Source organism: Ranitomeya variabilis, chromosome 4 (genome assembly GCF_051348905.1).
Source record: "Ranitomeya variabilis isolate aRanVar5 chromosome 4, aRanVar5.hap1, whole genome shotgun sequence".
Classification (NCBI taxonomy): Eukaryota; Metazoa; Chordata; class Amphibia; order Anura; family Dendrobatidae; genus Ranitomeya; species Ranitomeya variabilis.
Window position 1 is genome coordinate 680,309,405 of NC_135235.1, and position 18,892 is coordinate 680,328,296.

An 18,892-nucleotide genomic window follows, 5' to 3' on the forward strand; every position below is an offset into this window, starting at 1 on the left:
CGCCTGATGATGCGGCGGTCCAAGGAGGGGGTTGGCAGGGCCAGGGAGCGGGGGCTGTCTAATTATACTCACCTACTCCTGGCACGGTCCCTGCAGGTCCCTGGCTTCCCGGCGCCCCGGCTTCTTCTTGTACTGAGCGGTCACATGGTACCGCTCATTACAGTAATTAATATGCGGCTCCACCTCCCATAGGGGTGGAGCCGCATATTAATTACTGTAATGAGCTATAACGGTGACCCCTCAGTACAGGAAGAAGCAGCAGCGCCAGGGAAGCAGGGACTGCACAGCGCCAGGAGTAGGTGAGTATAACAGGGAGGGGAGCGCTGCGCGATATATACACGTGCTCCTCGTTCCAGCCGCCGCTCCGTCTTCTGCAGTGAAACTGAGGAGGGCGCCATGACGTAGTTAGTGCGCGCCTTCTGCCTGAACGTCACTGCAGAGGAGGCGGAAGATGGAGCGGCGCCGGAACGATGAGCGGTGAATATTGAAAGTGCCATGGGCCTGAGCGACGAGAGGGGAGTATGTGATTTATTTTTTTATCGCAGTAACAGCAAATGGGGCAAATAAGACTGTATGCGGCATCTTATGGGGCCATAACGTTTGTGCAGCACTATATGGGGCCATAACGTTTGTGCAGCACTACATGGGGGCCATAACGTTTGTGCAGCACTATATGGGGGCCATAACGTTTGTGCAGCGCTATATGGGGCCATAATGTTTGTGCAGCACTATATGGGGCCATAACGTTTGTGCAGCACTATATGGGGCCATAACGTTTGCACTGCACTATATGGGGCCATAACGTTTGTGCAGCACTATATGGGGGCCATAACCTTTGTGCAGCACTATATGGGGGCCATAACCTTTGTGCAGCACTATAACGGGGCAAGTGTCTGTATGGAGCATCTATGGGGCCATAACATTTGTGCAGCACTATAACGGGGCAAGTGTCTGTATAGAGCATCTTATGGGGCCATAATGTTTGTGCAGCACTATAACGGGGCAAGTGTCTGTATAGAGCATCTTATGGGGCCATAACGTTTGTGCAGCATTATATGGGGCAAGTGTCTGTATGGAGCATCTTATGGGGCCATAACGTTTGTGCAGTACTATATGGGGTAAGTGTCTGTATAGAGCATCTTATGGGGCCATAACGTTTGTGCAGAACTATATGGGGCAAATGTCTCTATGGAGCATTTTATGGGGCCATTATTAACCTTTATGCAGGATTATATGGGGCTCCTGATTCAATATGGATATTCAAAAACACAACCTACTGATGTCTCAATTAATTTTACTTTTATTGGTATCTATTTTAACATTATGGAGATTCAGGAATGTACCTTGTCTTGGTCATACAGTTTCAATAGAGTTAAGGTTCAAATGGGGGAGGGTTTGGGGGAGGGGGGGTGCCAAACTGATCCTTTGCCCCGGGTGCTGGAAAGGCTAGATACACCTCTGCTCCTGGTTCTCCTCCTATCTTTCTGAATGCTCCTTCAGTGTTCTGTTCTCTGGCTCTACTTCATCTTCTCATCCTCTCACTGTTGGGGTACCTCAGGGCTCAGTCCTTCTCTTCTCCCTCTATACAGCCCTAATTGGACAGACAATCAGCAGATTTGGTTTTCAGTACCATCTTTATGCTGATGACACACAACTATACACATCATCCCCTGACCTTACCCCCGCTGTACTACAGAACGCCACTGACTGTTTGTCTGCAGTCTCCAACATCATGTCCGCTTTCTATCTGAAACTCAACCTCTCCAAAACTGAACTTCTTCTGCTCCCGCTATCTACTAACCTCCTTAAATCTGACATTTCCCTCTCCGTGGGTGGCACCATAATAACACCCCCGCAGCAGTCGCGCTGTCTGGGTGTTATGTTTGACTCCGATCTCTCCTTCACCTCCCATATACAATCTCTTGCCTGCTCGTGCCGCTTACACCTAAAGAACATCTCTAGAATCTGCCCTTTTCTCACCATGGAAACAACAAAAACTCTCACTGTCGCCCTGATCCACTTCCGCCTGGACTACTGCAATGCTCTATTAATTGGCCTCCCCCTTACTCGACTTTCCCCTCTCCAGTCTATCCTTAATGCAGCAGCCAGGGTTGTCCATCTAGCTAATCGTTACTCGGACGTGTCCGCTCTTCGCCAGTCGTTACACTTGCTGTCCATTCATTACAGGATACAATTCAAAGTACTTGTTCTCACCCACAAAGCTCTCCACAGTGTGGCACCCCCTTACATCTCCTCCCTTATTTTGGTCTATCGGCCTACCTGGCCGCTGCGCTCTGCAAATGACTTTCAACTAACCTCTACACTAATCCATACCTCCCACTCCCGACTCCAAGACTTCTCCCGTGCTGCGCCAATCCTCTGGAATGCTCTACCACAAGATATTAGGACCATCCACAACTTGCATAGTTTTAGGCGCTCGCTCAAAACACATTTGTTCAGAGTGGCCTACCACGTTCACTAATCAAAGTCATTTTATGTTTGTGTGTGTGTGTGTAGCCCATTCACTATCTCCATCTATCCCCCACCCCCTGAAGATGGCTTGACCATCATTGTAAATACTTCATTGTAAATACACACCTGTACTTTGTATCTCCCCCACCTCATTGTAGATTGTAAGCTCTCACGAGCAGGGTCGTCTTATTTTGCTTTAATTATTGCATTGTTAACGTTGTTACTTGTGATTGTTGTGTTTGAAACTATTAAACTGTAAAGCGCTGCGGAATATGTTGGTGCCATATAAATAAAGATTATTATTATTAAAGCAGACATCAAAGCAAAAGGTGGCTACTTTGAAGAATCTAGAATATAAGACATATTTTCAGTTGTTTCACACTTTTTTGTTAAGTATATAATTCCACATGTGTTAATTCATAGTTTTGATGCCTTCAGTGTGAATGTACAATTTTCATAGTCATGAAAATACAGAAAAATCTTTAAATGAGAAGGTGTGTCCAAACTTTTGGTCTGTACTGTATGATGATGTTATGTTCATTTGGTAACACATATGTTACTTTTATTAATAGTACTTTTTAACGATTGTACTTACTAATTTGTTGCTGGGCCTCACAAGGTCTTTCCTCAAAGTCGGAGAACATTTGGATGCAGATTCTCCTCCATGCTGCCTGCTTACATGCCCGGTCTGCATAGTGTGCGTCCTGTTGATCCCATAGTTCTGGTCTCTCCTGCACCAGAACTATGAGCATCTCCACGTTAATATGTTTGGCCATGCTGATGGACTCCGTGGAGGTGTGCTCCTGGATTTTTCTAGAGGTTGCCAGGGAAATTTGCATGCTAAAGTTTCCTGATAATGCCTGATTCAATTTCCTGTCACGTGGAAAATGCTTGCGTATTTCTTGCAAGTCACAATCATGGTCCGTGTTGTGTCTGTTGTTTCTCACACCCATTATTATTATTATTATTATACATTTTTATAGCGCCATTTATTCCATGGCGCTTTACATGTGAAAAGGGGGCAAATATAGACAAATACAATTAAACATGAGCAAAAAACAAGGCACACAGGTACATAAGGAGGGAGGGCCCTGCCCGCGAGGGCTCACAGTCTGCAGGGGATGGGTGAGGATACACTAGGAGAGGGTAGAGCTGGTTATGCGGCGGTTCAGTAGGTTGAGGATCACTGCAGGCTCTAGGCTTGTCGGAAGAGGTGAGCCTTCAGGTTCTTTTTGAAGGTTTCTATGGTAGGCGAGAGTCTGAAGTTTTGTGGTAGAGAGTTCCAGAGTATGGGGGAAGCACGGGAGAAATCTTGGATGCGGTTGTGGGAAGAAGAGATGAGAGGGGAGTAGAGAAGGAGATCTTGAGAGGATCGGAGGTTGCGTGTAGGTAAGTACCGGGAGACCATGTCACAGATGTATGGAGGAGACAGATTGTGGATGGCTTTGTATGTCATTGTAAGGGTTTTGAACTGGAGTCTCTGGGTGATAGGAAGCCAGTGAAGGGCTTAGCATAGGGGAGAGGCTGGGGAATAGTGGGGAGACAGATTAGTCGGGCAGCAGAGTGTAGGATGGATTGGAGTGGAGTGGTGCCAGAGTGCTAGAGGGGAGATTTTTTCTTGCATAGCACTCGTCTGTATTTCTCTCTAGTGTGACTCCGGCCTTACTCACGTATTCTGGAGGAGTATCGTGAGTATGTCAGACAGATTCTCAAGGTTCTATGTGACAACTATTTATTTTCTAAACTGGAGAAATCTCAATTTATGGTACAGCAGGTCCAGTTCTCAGGGCATTTGACTTCTGCATTGTGGTTTCAGATGGATCACGTTAAGGTCCAAGCAGTCCTTGATTGGTTTTAACCAAGTAACCTGAAAGCGTTACAGAGACTTCTTGTAGTCGAGATACTGGGGAGCAAAGAAGAGCAAAATAGGGTCTTAACCAATAACAAGATATAATGGAAATAGGGGAGTATTACGCTCACCTGATGAAGTTGCACCTTTGCAACATGTTCAACGCATAATCAGCTGCTGCAGGACAAGGGTCCAAGGACCGAGCAGAATAGTTGATCCAGGTATAATGTGTCTATACCTGCCCTGCTGATGAAGACTGCCGGATATGGAGATTTTCCTTAAAAATGTTTATTTAACCCCTTCCAGACATGCGTGGTACATGTACTGCTCTGCGGAAGCTGCGTTCCCGCAAACAGCAGTACCTGTACGGTGGCACGATCGCACGGCCTCACACTGAGCGCCATGGCGATTGGTTGCGGGTGTCAGCTCTGTGAGATTGTGGGAATTTAACCCCTCTGATGCTGCTGTCAGCAGTGGCAGCAATATATAGGAGCATCGCGCAGGGAATGGGTTCTCTGCTGATTTCCATCAGGACAACACGGTGCAATTGCGTTGTCCTGATGGTCTCCATGGAGACCCCCGGCTGCAAGATGGCCGCGGGGTTCTACAGGGAAGATGGTTTTACAGTGCCTGCAGAGAGCAGGCCCTGAGAAGCCTCCTTCCCTGCCTGTCAGATGCTGGTCTGATGTCCTGCAGTGCAAATGCTTTGCAGATGCTTTGCAGAGCATCAGATCAGAGATCTGACACTATACAGTACTGTCCCATGCTGGCACAATGTAAAAAAAAGTAAATAAAAAAAATATTAAAATATCTTTTTAAAAAATTCCCAAATAAAGAACAATTTTTTTTTTCCAATAAATACATTTATTTATGTAAATAAAAAAATAAACAATAAAAATACACATATTTGGTATCACTGTGTCTGTAACGACCTGCTCTACAAAACTATCCCACTAGATAACCCTTTCAGTGAACACCATAATATAATAAATAAAAATCGAGGCAAAAAACAATGCTTTATCATCATACCACCAAACAAAAAGTCATCTTGTCCTGCAATGTGTCTCACAAAATGTCTTCTCCCGCAAAAAAAACAAGCCATCATAAAGCTCCATCAGTGAAAAATAAAAGTTATAGCTCTCAGAATAAAGCGGTGCAAAAATAATTATTTTTTCTATAAAATTGGTTTTATTGTGGAAAAGCGCCAAAACATAAAAAAAGATATAAATTGGGTACCGCTGTAATCGTACTGACCCGAAGACTAAAGCTGCCTTACCAATTTTACCACACGTGGAACGGTATATAAAAAAAAGCAATTTCTGATTTGCTGGTTTTTGTTTATTCTGTCTCCCAAAGGAGGCACTGTGGATGTCATAGGACCTGTGATCCAGTGGTGTCCATCTTTTTAGGATTGCATAAAAGTGCTGTCGGCCGTAGTTTTGTGCACTTCTGAAAAGAAGGACACCGCTGAACAGAGGCCAGACGGAGTCCAGAGTAACTATGCTACCTCATTATAGTGAATGGATCCATCGGGGGTTTCATCTGTCACGTCACTCGGAGACTTAGATGGAAACCCCGATCTAAGTGCTGAGCGTAGAGTGCTGGATAAATGTGATCATAAATGTTATGTAAAATGTCCCAAGCTTCAACTCAATCCACAAAAAAGCAAGTGCCCACTTAGGTCTGTCATCTGTTAACGGAAATATAGGAGGCTTCCATGTTACTGGTAGTGTAAAGGATCTGGAAAAGCAAAATGGCTCCTCGAACCCCAAAAAGAAATTCAGCAAATTCTCCAATCCCAAATCCAAATGCCCCTTCCTCCCTTCTGAGCCCCAGTGTGCCTAAATTATTATTATTGTTATTTATTTATATAGCACCATTAATTCCATGGTTCTGTACATGAGAAAAGGGGTTACATACAGGGTTATAGATATAGTTAACAGTAAACACATTTACAATGATTGACTGGTACGGAGGGGAGAGGACCCTGTCCTTGCGGACTTACATTCTTCGGGATAATGGGAAAGAGACAGGAGGTTGGGGTGCTGCAGCACTGGTGAGGCGGCAGCTCTGGTGGTGGTGAGGCGGCAACTCGGGTGGTTATTGAGGTGGCAGCTCGGGTGGTTGGTGAGGCGGCAGCTCGGGTGCCCACATTTAGTGCCCACATGATTGGCATTTCTGTAGTAATGAAAGCCCACCTAATTTACAGGTGCGTGTCTCCAGAAGAATGAACTGGGCATAATGTACTGGTCAGTTCAACAGCAGTTTGCAATTTTCACTCCGCAACATCAACTGCTGCTTATTTCTGGAAAACACCCATGGAGTCAAAATCGTCATGGGGCTCATTATATGGAATCCACAAACTATTCTAGGAAAATCTGCATTCCAGGAGGCAAATAGCATTCCGTCCCTCCCGAGTCTCTCCGTATGGCTAAGTAGTACTGTACAGCCATATATGGGGTATTGCCACGTTCAGTAGAAATTGTGGGACAAATTCTGGTGCCACTTTACCCATTTCCGAGTATGAAAATGTAAAACTTGCGGCTAACATACAATCTTGGGTGTAAAAAATGTAAATTATTTTATCTTCATTGCTCAATGGTATAAAAGTCTGTGACACATCTGTGGTATAAGTATAATCACTGCACTCCTAAATGAATTCATTGAGAGGTTTAGTTTGTAAAATGGGGTCACTTATGGGGGGTTCTGCTGTGTTGGCACCTCAGGGACTCTGCCAATGTAACATGGCACCCTCAAAAAAGTGCAACAAAATCTGCACTGTAATAAGGCGTTTCTTCCCTTCTGAGCTTTACACTGTGCCTCAAAAGTAGTTTTTGAAAACATATGGGGTATCGGTAAAGTCAGAAGTTGCACAACAAAATTTAGAGTCTAGTTTCTCCTGTTGCCCTTGTGAAAATACAAAATTTGCAGCTAAAAAAGCTTTTTGAGGGTAAAATGTGATTTTTTATTTTCACAGCTTAACGTTATAAACTTCTATGAAGCACCTGGGGAATGAAGGTGTTCAATACACATCTAGATAAGTTCCAAAAGTGGTCTAGTTTCCAGAATGGTGTCACTTGTTGGAGGTTTCCACTGTTTAGGCACATCAGGGGCTCTCCAAATGCAACATGGCATCCGCTAATTATTCCAGCAAATTTTGCATTTAAAAAGTCCAAGCCCTGCCGTGCGCTCAAACAGTAGATTTCCCCCACATATAGGGTATTAGCATACTCAGGAGAAATTGCACAACAAATTGTATGGTTAATTTTCTCCTGTTACCCTTGCAAAAGTAAAAAAATAGGAACATTTTTCTGAAAGAAAAGTAAATGTGTATTTTTTTCCTTCCACATTGCAAAAATTCCTGTGAAGCACCTGAAGGGTTAATAAACTTCTTGAATGTGGTTTTGAGTACCTTGATGGGTGCTGTTTTTAGAATGGAGTCATTTTTGGGTATTTTTTTGTCATATAGGCCCCTCAAAGTTACTTCAAATGTAATACGGTGCCTAAAAAAAGTTTTGCAAATTTTGTTGTTAAAATGAGAAATGGCTGGTCAACTTTTGACCTTTATAGCTTCCTAAAAAAAAATGTTTCATACATAATTTGAGCTCATGTAAAGTAGAAATGTGGGAAATGTTATTTATTAACTATTTTGTGACAATATGACAATAAAATGTTATAATTACTACTACTCAGTACTCGCCTGAGCATCTCACTGTTCGAGAAGTATTTCCGAGGTTGTTCGGCGGGAGCTCGGGTCCCCTCCCTGCATGTTTGGCGCTACACACTGTAATGCCGCAGCCATGTTGGTTGTGGCATTACATGACTGGCTGGCGGCACAGCGTCATCAGGTCTATATCAGACCTGGCACCGGCATTCTCGTCACAGTCTACTCCAGAATCAGGTAGTGTAGGGAGAGGTGCTGCTGAGCTAGGGACAGATTTGCTTGTTTCTTAGTGTAGGTATATCACAATATATTATACACATATCCATCTCAACTAACAGTCCTTCTGAGGACTAATCCAGCTGCATAGATATCAGTGCTAGGCAGACAGGCAGTGTATGTGTTAGACTGCAGTGCATATAGCAAGAGTTCTGTCTGCTGAAGCTGATTTTACAGATATTTCTAGACATAGCCCCAGGTATGAGGGGCCAGGAATAATTTTTTGGGATCTTAATCCTGATTATTAAAAAGCAGCCCAGAAAACACCGTTTTTCTGCTCCATTTGCTTGTTGGCACTGCAGAATACAGCCAGATCCTTTCCATATTACAGCGCTAAAAATCCATCTATTTAAAACTGTGGTTTGTCTGTCACACGGATCACATATAAGTGCGCTCAAAACTCTGCCATTTCTGGCCTCCATTTAAATGTTGTTGCAGTGTGTTAGAGAAGTTATTAACACCAGTTTGCAGTGAAAAATAATTACCTACAGGCCAGCTGTTAGGGTTGGCGGATGACACTAAATATAAATTAATATGAAGTGCGAGATAGCAAACTGTCTCATTTGAAATACAGTTAGAAATCAATATGTGCATGTGCACTTTATGTATTGCGTTCTGACCATAAGCAGCACTGGCTTCTCCCCCTTTTTATTTTGATATTGGCCAACACTGTTGCCATGCGCGCTGGGTTATGTATGCCATTATTTCTGTGTTCTTTGTGATAGACCTAGGCTGCTGTACACACATACAGCAGCCCTGCCCTGCCCTAGGCTCTGTTTGATTGTGCACCTGTGTCCAAGCCTGTCTCACACTTCATCTGTGGTGCTGGTTAGGCAGCGTGGAGGTTGTAACTGAAATGTCCATGTCCGGACCTGGTCATGCTTTATCTGCGCTTGCCCTTTCTGGCGCCATGGGAGTGACTCAGAAACGCTTCAGGTACAGTTTGCATGTAATGTGGTCTTGCTTTTAATACATTTAGGAGGCTGTAATGGCACAGCGAATATAAAAAACTTATAGAGTAGGACTGCCCCATCATGAGAATGCCTTGGTGTGGCGGGGTGGCTCAAAGAATTGATCAATTGTTTGCTAAATGTCTCATTTTGAAATACAGTTAGAAATGAATATGTGCATGTGCACTTTATGTATTGCGTTCTGACCTTAAGCAGCGCTGGCTTCTCCCCTTTTTTACTCCCTAAATCAGTCCCTGCTTCTACAGTCTGAACAGGTCTCTACCCATTCCCATATATCACTATACCAGTCCGTGTTCCTGTCCTCCCTGAATCAGTCCCTGTTCCTACAGTCTGAACAGGTCCCTACCTGTTCCAATATATCACTCACACCTGTCCGTATTCCTGTGCCTTCTGATTCAGTTCCTGTCTCTTCTGTTTCAGCTGTGCCTGCCTGCCAGTGTCTCAGCTGTGCCCGCCTGCCAGTGTCTCAGCCATGCGCACCTGCCAGTGTCCGTCGCGCCCGCCCGCCTTCCAGTGTCTCAGCCTTGCCTGCCTGTGTCTCAGCGGAGCCCGCCTGCCTGCCATTGTCTCAGCCGTGCCCTCCTACCTGCCTGTGTTTCATCCCCCAGTGGGATCAGCAGCCACAGCCAGACACCACCCTGGAGTGGTACCTGGTAGCTACTGTACATGCCGCACAAGCCTGACCTCACCATTAGAGGCTCCAGTGAACACCAAGGTAGCTGCTCAGTCACGCCCCTTCCAGGGTAGTCTAGTGGGGCGACACCCCCCCCCCCCCCCGCTCGCGCCCACCACTTATGGCGTGAGCATGACACCATACAGGCTGATTACACACAGCCCAACCTAATCTCATCCCAGAGTGGACTGGGTGACAATGAGGAGGAGGAGGAACAGGAGCTAGTTTCATGGTTATAGATGGTACTACTTTCACAACTGTCATACCATCTGTTCAGCGTGGATGGCCTGAGGACAGGGAGGAGGAGGAGAGCATGATCAGTCGTTATCTTGGTGAGGAGAACTTTCTATCTCTTATTCCCGAGGCAGTACCAGAGGGTCCTTGTTGCAGAACTATTAAAAAAATTCCCATCTGAAAACACTGGCAGCAGAGGTCACAGTTCGTTGAACAACCAAGAAGTACAGGTGAGATTATTATTATTTATTATTGTAGCGCCATTTATTCCATGGCGCTTTACATGTGAGGAGGCGTATACATATTAAAAACAAGTACAGTACAATACAAATCACAATGGTAGAGGAGGAGAGAGGATTCTGCCAGCGAGGGCTCACCATCTACAAGGGTTGGGTGAAGATACAATGGGCAAGGGTAGAGCTGGTCATGCAGTGGCTTGGTCGAGCGGTGGTTACTGCAGGTTGTAGGCTTGTCGGAAGAGGTGGGTCTTCAGGTTCTTTTTGAAGGTTTCGATGTTAGGCGAGAGTCTACTATGTTGTGGTAGAGAGTTTCAGAGTAGGGGGATGCGCGGGAGAAATCTTGTTTGTGATTGTGGGAAGAGGAGATAAGAGGGGAGTAGAGAAGGAGATCTTGTGAGGATCGGAGTTTGCATGCAGGTAAGTACCGGGAGACGAGGCACAGATGTATGGAGGACACAGGTTGTGGATGGCTTTGGTATGTCATGGTTAGGGTTTTGAACTGGAGTCTTTGGGTAATGGGGAGCCAGGGCAGGGACTGACAGAGGGGAGAGGCCGGGGACAGGTGGATTAGTCGGTCAGTAGAGTTTATAATAGATTGGAGGGGCAAGAGTGTTAGAGGGGAGGTCACCGAGCAGGAGGTTGCAGTAGTCAAGGCTGTAGATGATGAGGCCATGGACTAGTGTTTTTGCAGATTCTTGGTTGAGGAATGTACGGATCCGTGAAATATTTTTGAGTTGAAGTCGACAGGAAGTCGAAAGGGCTTGTATATGTGGTTTGAAAGAGAGATCAGTGTCAAGAATAACCCCGAGGCAGCGAGCTTCTGGGACTGGGGAGAGTGGGCGGTCGTTTACTTTATTGGATAGGTCCATTGGGGGATTGAGTGAGATGGGGGAAAGATGATGAGTTCTGTTTTATCCATATTAAATTTTAGAAATCTAGCGAAGAAGGATGAAATAGCGGACAGACATTGTGGGATTCTGGTTAGTAGGGTGGTGATATCTGGTCCAGAGATGTAGATCTGTGTGTCATCAGCATAGAGGTGATACTGAAAACAGTGAGATTCTATGAGCTGTCCCAGGCCGAAGGTGTAGATGGAGAAGAGCAGGGGCCCTAGGACTGAACCTTGCGGGACTCCGACAGATAGGGGGCGCAGTGAGGAGGTGGTGTGCAAGTGGGAGATCCTGAATGTCCGGTCTGTTAGGTATGATGCGATCCAAGATAGGGCTAAGTCTGTGATACCAAGAGATGAGAGGGTCTGTAGTAATAGGGAATGGTCCACTGTGTCAAAGGCAGAGGACAGGTCCAGGAGGAGGAGGACAGAGTAGTGTCGCTTGGTCTTGGCGGTTAATAGGTCATTGGTAACCTTAGAGCAGTTTCAGTGGAGTCGTGTGGCCAAAAGCCAGATTGTAAGCGGTCGAAGAGGGAGCAAGAAGAGAGGTGGGCGGACACAACTCCAATCCAGCAGAGGCAGGGGAACACTGTCAAAGTTCTGGGAAAGTTTTCTCAGACCCTCCCATCGCACAGGCCTGAGGCATGGGGTACTCTCACAAGGAGTGCAAATTTTGGGAAGATGCTGAGGGAGTAACTTGCTGACTGTACCAACATCCTCCATGATTCCTCTGTGCTTTATAATTATTCGGTATCCAAGCTGGACACATGACATGAACTGGCTCTCTACGCCTTGGAGGTCCTGGCCTGCCCTGCCACTAATGTTTTGTCAGAGTGGGTTTTTAGTGCCACTGGTGGAATTATAACTGATAAGCACATCCACCTGTCAACTGAAAATGCTGACAGGCTGACTAAAAATGAACAAGGGCAAGGGCTGGATTGGGCCAGACTTCTCGACACCACCAAATGATAGCAGCATAGTATAAACTCAAATCCAATGTCTTTTTTTTGGAAGGTCTATTTCCATGCACCTCTTCACACCCACACATGGGTATATGCTTCCTGATTTTGACTATTTGCTGTTGTCCTCCTCCTTCTCCTCATCCTCCTCTTCCACCACCATATCACCAGGGTTACCATGGTCCGTGATGCAACACCCACATCATTTTTTTAAAGGGTGTTTACGATGCCTGTAAAAAAAATTTGTTATACAGTATGTTCATGTATACCCCAGGGGTAAATGTTTGTCAGCCCATACACTTAGTGCATGGGCATTACAGGTATAGGAGATCCGCTCCTTTCTAATGGGAACATTTTTTTATGAGGCTCTTCTCCACGTCTCTTCCAAGGGACATTGGAGTGCCTCCAAATTTTTGGCAGCCCTTGCATTCACTGCATAGGCAAACAGTATGGGAGACCCACTTCCTAATAATGGGAACATTGTTTTCAGGAGGCCCTCCTGTACGTCTCTTCAAAGGGCTATTGGGTGCATCCAAATTTTGGGCATGCAATAACAGTATAGGAGACCCACTGTTTAATAATGGGAACAACAAAGCATAGCTGGCTGATCGCTCTCTAAGAATAGTGACTCTGTGACAAGCGGTGGACACCGCATCCTGAGGCATATACGCCCTTCCACACCCTTTCTGATCCTCCATATGAGGTAACCGTCATGCCTACTACACATATCAAGGTTAATCTATTTGCACACTGATGAAGGTCTTGACAGACCGAAACGTTTGTGATGTGACTACTGTATGTATTGCACATTAAAATTCTTCACTGCATTCAAGAGAGTGTGCCTGATCTTCTATATCACATCATAAGAATAGTGAGGGCCGACTGCTGGAGCTTTAAAAATAGTAAATGCCGCCTGATTTCTCTATAAAAATAGGCTTTGTGACTTTCAGAGTCCCTCTTTCATAAATGAAACAGGATGTTTCTGATGATGTATCACACACCATATGGCCAGATAAGGTTGTAAAATGTTAAAATGACATTTCCCAGTGAATGCCTTTCTCTTGGTTGAAAGCAATGCTAAAGATCAAAAACGCATCAAAAACGCTACGTGTGAACATAGCCCAAGGTGTGGAGGAGCATTTTTTGGGGGGGGTTATTTATTTTGCCTTATATACAAATTAACCTGGAAAGGATGTTCCTTAACATATTTCTCAGGAAAATCAATCTTTGCTTAGTTTTTGTATGTTTTATTGTGAGTCTGTAAAAGTGGCGTGAGACTCTGACAACACTGTTTACAGCAGTGACCTGGGAATCAGAAATGCTTCCATGGGTCTTCCCCATGCTGTTCCCATGTCATTTGAGCTCTGTTCTCATCAATTTCCGCAATTTCTAGTCCCTCCGCAGACCGCCGTGGGGGCCACTGGAAAAATGCTCGATTTTCCCATAGACTTACATTGGGCTCATTGCTCAGGTCGAGCACCCGAGCATTCCAATTTGCTCGACCCGAGCAACAAGCACACAAGCATTTTAGTGCTCGCCCATCACTAGTTATAATAAATATAATTTATGAAGTCAAAAAGATGGTCACAAAAATACATATGTAATTTCACTGGGTCCATGTGGAGTAAGGGTCTTTAGTTTATAAATCCAAAAGATTTCTTTCCGATTTAGTTGGTCAATGCGATTCTGAACCTGTGGGGGAATCTCCTCTATGGGGAATATTTTCAGTTGTTTGAAATCTTTATTGTGTTTGATGGTGCAGTGGCGTGAAAGCCCATGTTTGAGAAAATGTGAGTTCAGCCTTTTGTGGAGGGGTTGGGTAATCCTTCCCACATATAAATTCTGGCATGAGCATATAATCACGTATATAACATAACTGGTGGAACATGACATGGGACTTTTGATCGGAAAAATTTCACCTTTAGAATTAAGGATGAATTCACAGAGACCATGGCAGATCGCGTGACAACATAGGCAATTTTTCAGATTGCATGTAATGATTTTATTTGGAAGGCATGATACTTTTAGCAAATCTTCCTACTTCTCTTTTATCTTTGTTGGTGCTAGGACATTTTTCAACGATGGAGCTCTTAGAAGTGTCAAAAGGGATTGCTAGGTAATGCTTTTCCCACTTCAGCTGTCTGACATGTTCATGATGCTCCTCCAGAGTACATGAGTAACTCACTATATCATCCAGGTAAACTACCGCAAATCTACCCACCAGTGAGAAAAACATATAATTTATGAAATTTTTAAAGACTGCCGGGAGATTAGTTAATCTGAATGGCATCACCAAATTTTCAATATGACCCTCAGGTGTATTGAAAGCGGCCTTCTATTCGTCACCATGGCATATACGTATAAGGTTATATGCCCGTTGAGTTTGTGAAACCATGTATCTCCAGATAATTGGTTAAACAGGTCAGGTATAAGGGGTAAAGGATAGGGATTGTGAGCCGTGATTTTATTAATCTCTCTAAAATCCAAGCACAGACGCAGCCCTCCATCCTTTTAACATCCCCCGTCCCCTGTGACTGGAGAGGTGGATGGCCGTATATGAGCCTTAGGCTACTTTCCCTCTTCCGTCTTTATAAAGACGTTGCAATGCGTCGTTCTGTGCAAAAAACGCATCCTGCAAAGTTGCCCGCAGGATGCGTTTTTTGCACATAGACTTGTATTACCGACGCATCCCGACGTATGGACACACGTTCCATACGTCGTGCACTTGATGCGTCGGTACTTGGCGGACTGTCATCACAATAAACGTTCAATGTAACGTTTTTTTGTGCGACGCGTCTGCCATTTTCGACCGAACTCATAATGGGCAGCGGATGCGTCTGAAAACTGTATCCACTGCCCACATTGTGCACTATTTGCACAACGTCCGTCGGGCCGACGGTTTGCGACGGCCCCGTTCCGACGGAAATGTGAAAGTAGCCTTAGGCCGGGATCACACATGTGAGAAACACGGCCGAGTCTCGCATGTTAATACCCGGCACTGTCGCCGGCTCTCAGGAGCGGAGCGTGTGGCCGCATAACAATACACGTTCTGCTCCAGAGTGACCGATGCAGTGTCGGGTATTAACATGCGAGACTCGGCCGTGTTTCTCGCATGTGTGATTCCGGCCTTAGCCAGACTCTGGAAGGGGTTAAATAAATGAGATTTTGGAATTTTAGCTCCTGGTATGGAGTCGATAGCACAATCATATACCGCCATATAGTAACTGGTGATAATTCCCTCATGTGTGGGGTCTATTTGTCTCCAAGCAGAGAAATCACGTTACATTCCACACATAACACTGTGTAGAAAAGGCGGCGCGGGGTAATTGTGCCAGTAGTGAGGGGGAATAATGGCGGGAATGTCACTGACTGAGGAGAAGTTTCCATGTAGGGTCTACACTCCAGATATCATTCCCTGAGGCCCCTGATCATGTGACCCCTGACTCCTCCCCTCCAGTGACCTCATCACAGGTCCTGTGCACAGAGCAGCCATATATGTGGAGTGCGGCTCTGCGGGTGGAGGTAGGTGCTGGAGATTCCCCATTACTGAGCGCGGGGGACATTAACCCCTTCAGCACTGAGACTCTTCTGGGGTTTTTGTTGGCACTTTATAAGAATCATAGCGTTTTTGTTCTGTTTCCTGTAATAGATACATACGACCCAACTATGGGAGACAGGAAGTGAGGGAACGGATTGTTCTCATAGTACAGGGCCACTCTATTGCCCCTCACACAGTGTAATGCCCCTGTAAGCAGGGTTCTGCCCCACAACCAGCTGCCTCAGCACTGTACCATGGTCTGGTACCTCAGATTCTTCCCCGCACTCCGTTCCTTTGCTTAGCGCCAAATCTGTTCTGGCTTTGGGGCTGTGGCCTTTATAATATCAGGAAACTGTGTCATCTAGGTCACTTACCTGCTGTACCATCCAGACTCTTCCTTCCTGAAACTCTCCCTCTTCCCATTGATTCCGCAGGGTCCAGTCTGGACGGCAGATAGTCTTTTTGTACATATGCAGCACAGCCCTGAGGATCCGTTCTTATGACACCATTTTACACCCCTTCTGCAGTATATATGATGCCCCTCGCACAGTATAACGTTTCCACAGTACTGGCATCTCTCATACAAAAGATGAGAATGAGAATAAACCACTGTTCAATTGTACATTTTGTCTGTTTCGGGATGCGCTGGAAGCGCGGATCATAACCCACAAATCCTCCTATTCAGCGTTTTAGCTACGGTCGTGTGTCGACCGGTGGATCTGCGGCAGCCAGCACTATATGCCTCTGAATCTTCTCCATCAGGTGAGCAGTTACATTACTGGCGAATCTTCCTTTAAATCGTGAAATAAGACACTATCTGCCCTTTTTCTTTCTTACAAGGTATATTATCTAAACGTACTAAGATATAATGGCAGTGGGAATCTGGATTCCAGACAGGAAGCATAGCGGAGACAAAGAGTAGGGTGATGTTCTTAGCTCAGGTTTGCTGGACTGTTGTGGCTTGTAACAAAAGTTATGTACTGCCACATGTAACTGGAACGTTCCTGACTGAATAACGCAGAAGAAGCATTCATAAAGTGTTGTGCCTCCTATCTGATGTATTTACTTCTCATCAAGTTCTTGTTAAGTAAAGAAAAGTTTATACTTGGACTTTGATTTCTCTCATTCATCTCCATAACCGCTGGTCCGGGCCTGCTAAGTACAACAGCAGCATGCCACCTGCAGAGTCTGCAGATATGACTCTTTCGAATGTGTATATATGTGTATATATAATACTATATATATAATATATATACAGTGCCTTGCGAAAGTATTCGGACCCCTGGAACTTTTCAACCTTTTCCCACATAACGTGCTTCAAACATAAAGATACCAAATGTTAATTTTTGGTGAAGAATCAACAACAAGTGGAACACAATTGTGAAGTTGAACGAAATTTATTGGCTATTTTAAATTTTTGTGGAAAGTTAAAAACTGAAAAGTGGGGCGTGCAATATTATTCATCCCTTTTAACTTAATACTTTGTTGTGCCACCTTTTGCTGCGATTACAGCTGCAAGTCGCTTGGGGTATGTCTCTATCAGTTTTGTACATCGAGAGACTGAAATTCTTGCCCATTTTTCCTTGGCAAACAGCTCGAGCTCAGTGAGGTTTGATGGAGATCGTTTATGAACAGCAGTTTTCAGCTCTTTCCACAGATTCTCGATTGGATTGAGGTCTGGACTTTGACTTGGCCATTCTAACACCTGGATACGTTTATTTGTGTGAACCATTCCATTGTAGATTTTGCTTTATGTTTGGGATCATTGTCTTGTTGGAAGACAAATCTCCGTCCCAGTCTCAGGTCTTTTGCAGACTCCAACAGGTTTTCTTCAAGAATGGTCCTGTATTTGGCTTCATCCATCTTCCCATCAATTTTAACCATTTTCCCTATCCCTGCTGAAGAAAAGCAGGCCCAAACCATGATGCTGCCACCACCATGTTTGACAGTGGGGATGGTGTGTTCAGGGTGATGAGCTGTGTTGCCTTTACGCCAAACATATCATTTGGCATTGTTACCAAAAAGTTTGATTTTGGTTTCATCTGACCAGAGCACCTTCTTCCACATGTTTGGTGTGTCTCCCAGGTGGCTTGTTGCAAACTTTAAACTACACTTTTTATGGATATCTTTGAGAAATGTCTTTCTTCTTGCCACTCCATAAAGGCCAGATTTGTGCAGTGTACGACTGATTGTTGTCCTATGGACAGACTGTCCCACCTCAGCTGTAGATCTCTGCAGTTCATCCAGAGTGATCATGGGCCTCTTGGCTGCATCTCTGATCAGTGTTCTCCTTGTTTGAGATGAAAGTTTAGAGGGACGGCTGGGTCTTGGTAGATTTGCCGTGGTGGTATGATACTCCTTCCATTTCAATATGATCACTTGCACAGTGCTCCATTTTGTATCCAAATCCAGTTTTAAACTTCTCCACAACAGTATCACGGACCTGCATGTTGTGTTCCTTGGTCTTCATGATGCTCTCTGTGCGTCAAGCAGAACCCTCAGACTATCACAGAGCAGGCGCATTTATACGGAGACTTGATTACACACAGGTGGATTATATTTATCATCATTAGGCATTCAGGACAATATTGGATCATTCAGAGATCTACAATGAACTTCTGGAGTGAGTTTCCTGTACTAAAAGTAAGGCTAAGGGGATGTGCACACGTTGCAGATTTCCTGCAGATCTGCAGCTTATTTTTCCACGCAGAAACGCTGCAGATCTGCAAGTGATTTACAGTACAATGTAAATCAATGGCAAAAAAAAATAATGCTGAGCTAATGGTGTGGAAAAATCGGCACGGAAAAGGCATCAGATTCAAAAAAGGACCATCTCAATTCTTTTTGCAGATCTGCTGCGTTTCTGCACCCATTCCATAATAGAAATCTGCAGGGGGAAGAAATCTGCACAAAAATCTCCAACGTGTGCACATACCAAAAAAAGCACATATTCTGACCTGCAACGTGTGCATATAGCCTAAAGTGGCCGAATAATATTGCACACCCCACTTTCAGTTTATGAATTTCCATAAAAATGTAAAATAACCAATACATTTCATAAATCAAACTTCACAATTGTGTTCCACTTGTTGTTGATTCTTCACCAAAAATTTACATTTGGCATCTTT

At 44.7% G+C, this 18,892-nt stretch overlaps 2 protein-coding genes across 2 annotated transcripts in view; one reads left to right on the forward strand and one right to left on the reverse strand.

Annotated features, from left to right (window-relative positions):
• Positions 1–18,892, forward strand: part of LOC143766334 (uncharacterized) — a 617,908-nt gene that overhangs the window by 558,947 nt on the left and 40,069 nt on the right. Inside the window, exon 1 of the mRNA XM_077253929.1 lies at positions 16,203–16,526. Within this exon, the coding sequence (XP_077110044.1) occupies positions 16,503–16,526 (24 nt within the window). The 5' untranslated portion in view covers positions 16,203–16,502. Of the gene's footprint in view, positions 16,527–18,892 lie in introns of the transcript that reaches the window.
• The window catches only part of LOC143766330 (uncharacterized), a 1,024,462-nt gene that overhangs the window by 407,922 nt on the left and 597,648 nt on the right, over positions 1–18,892 (reverse strand). The gene's annotated exons all lie outside the window — the stretch shown is intronic.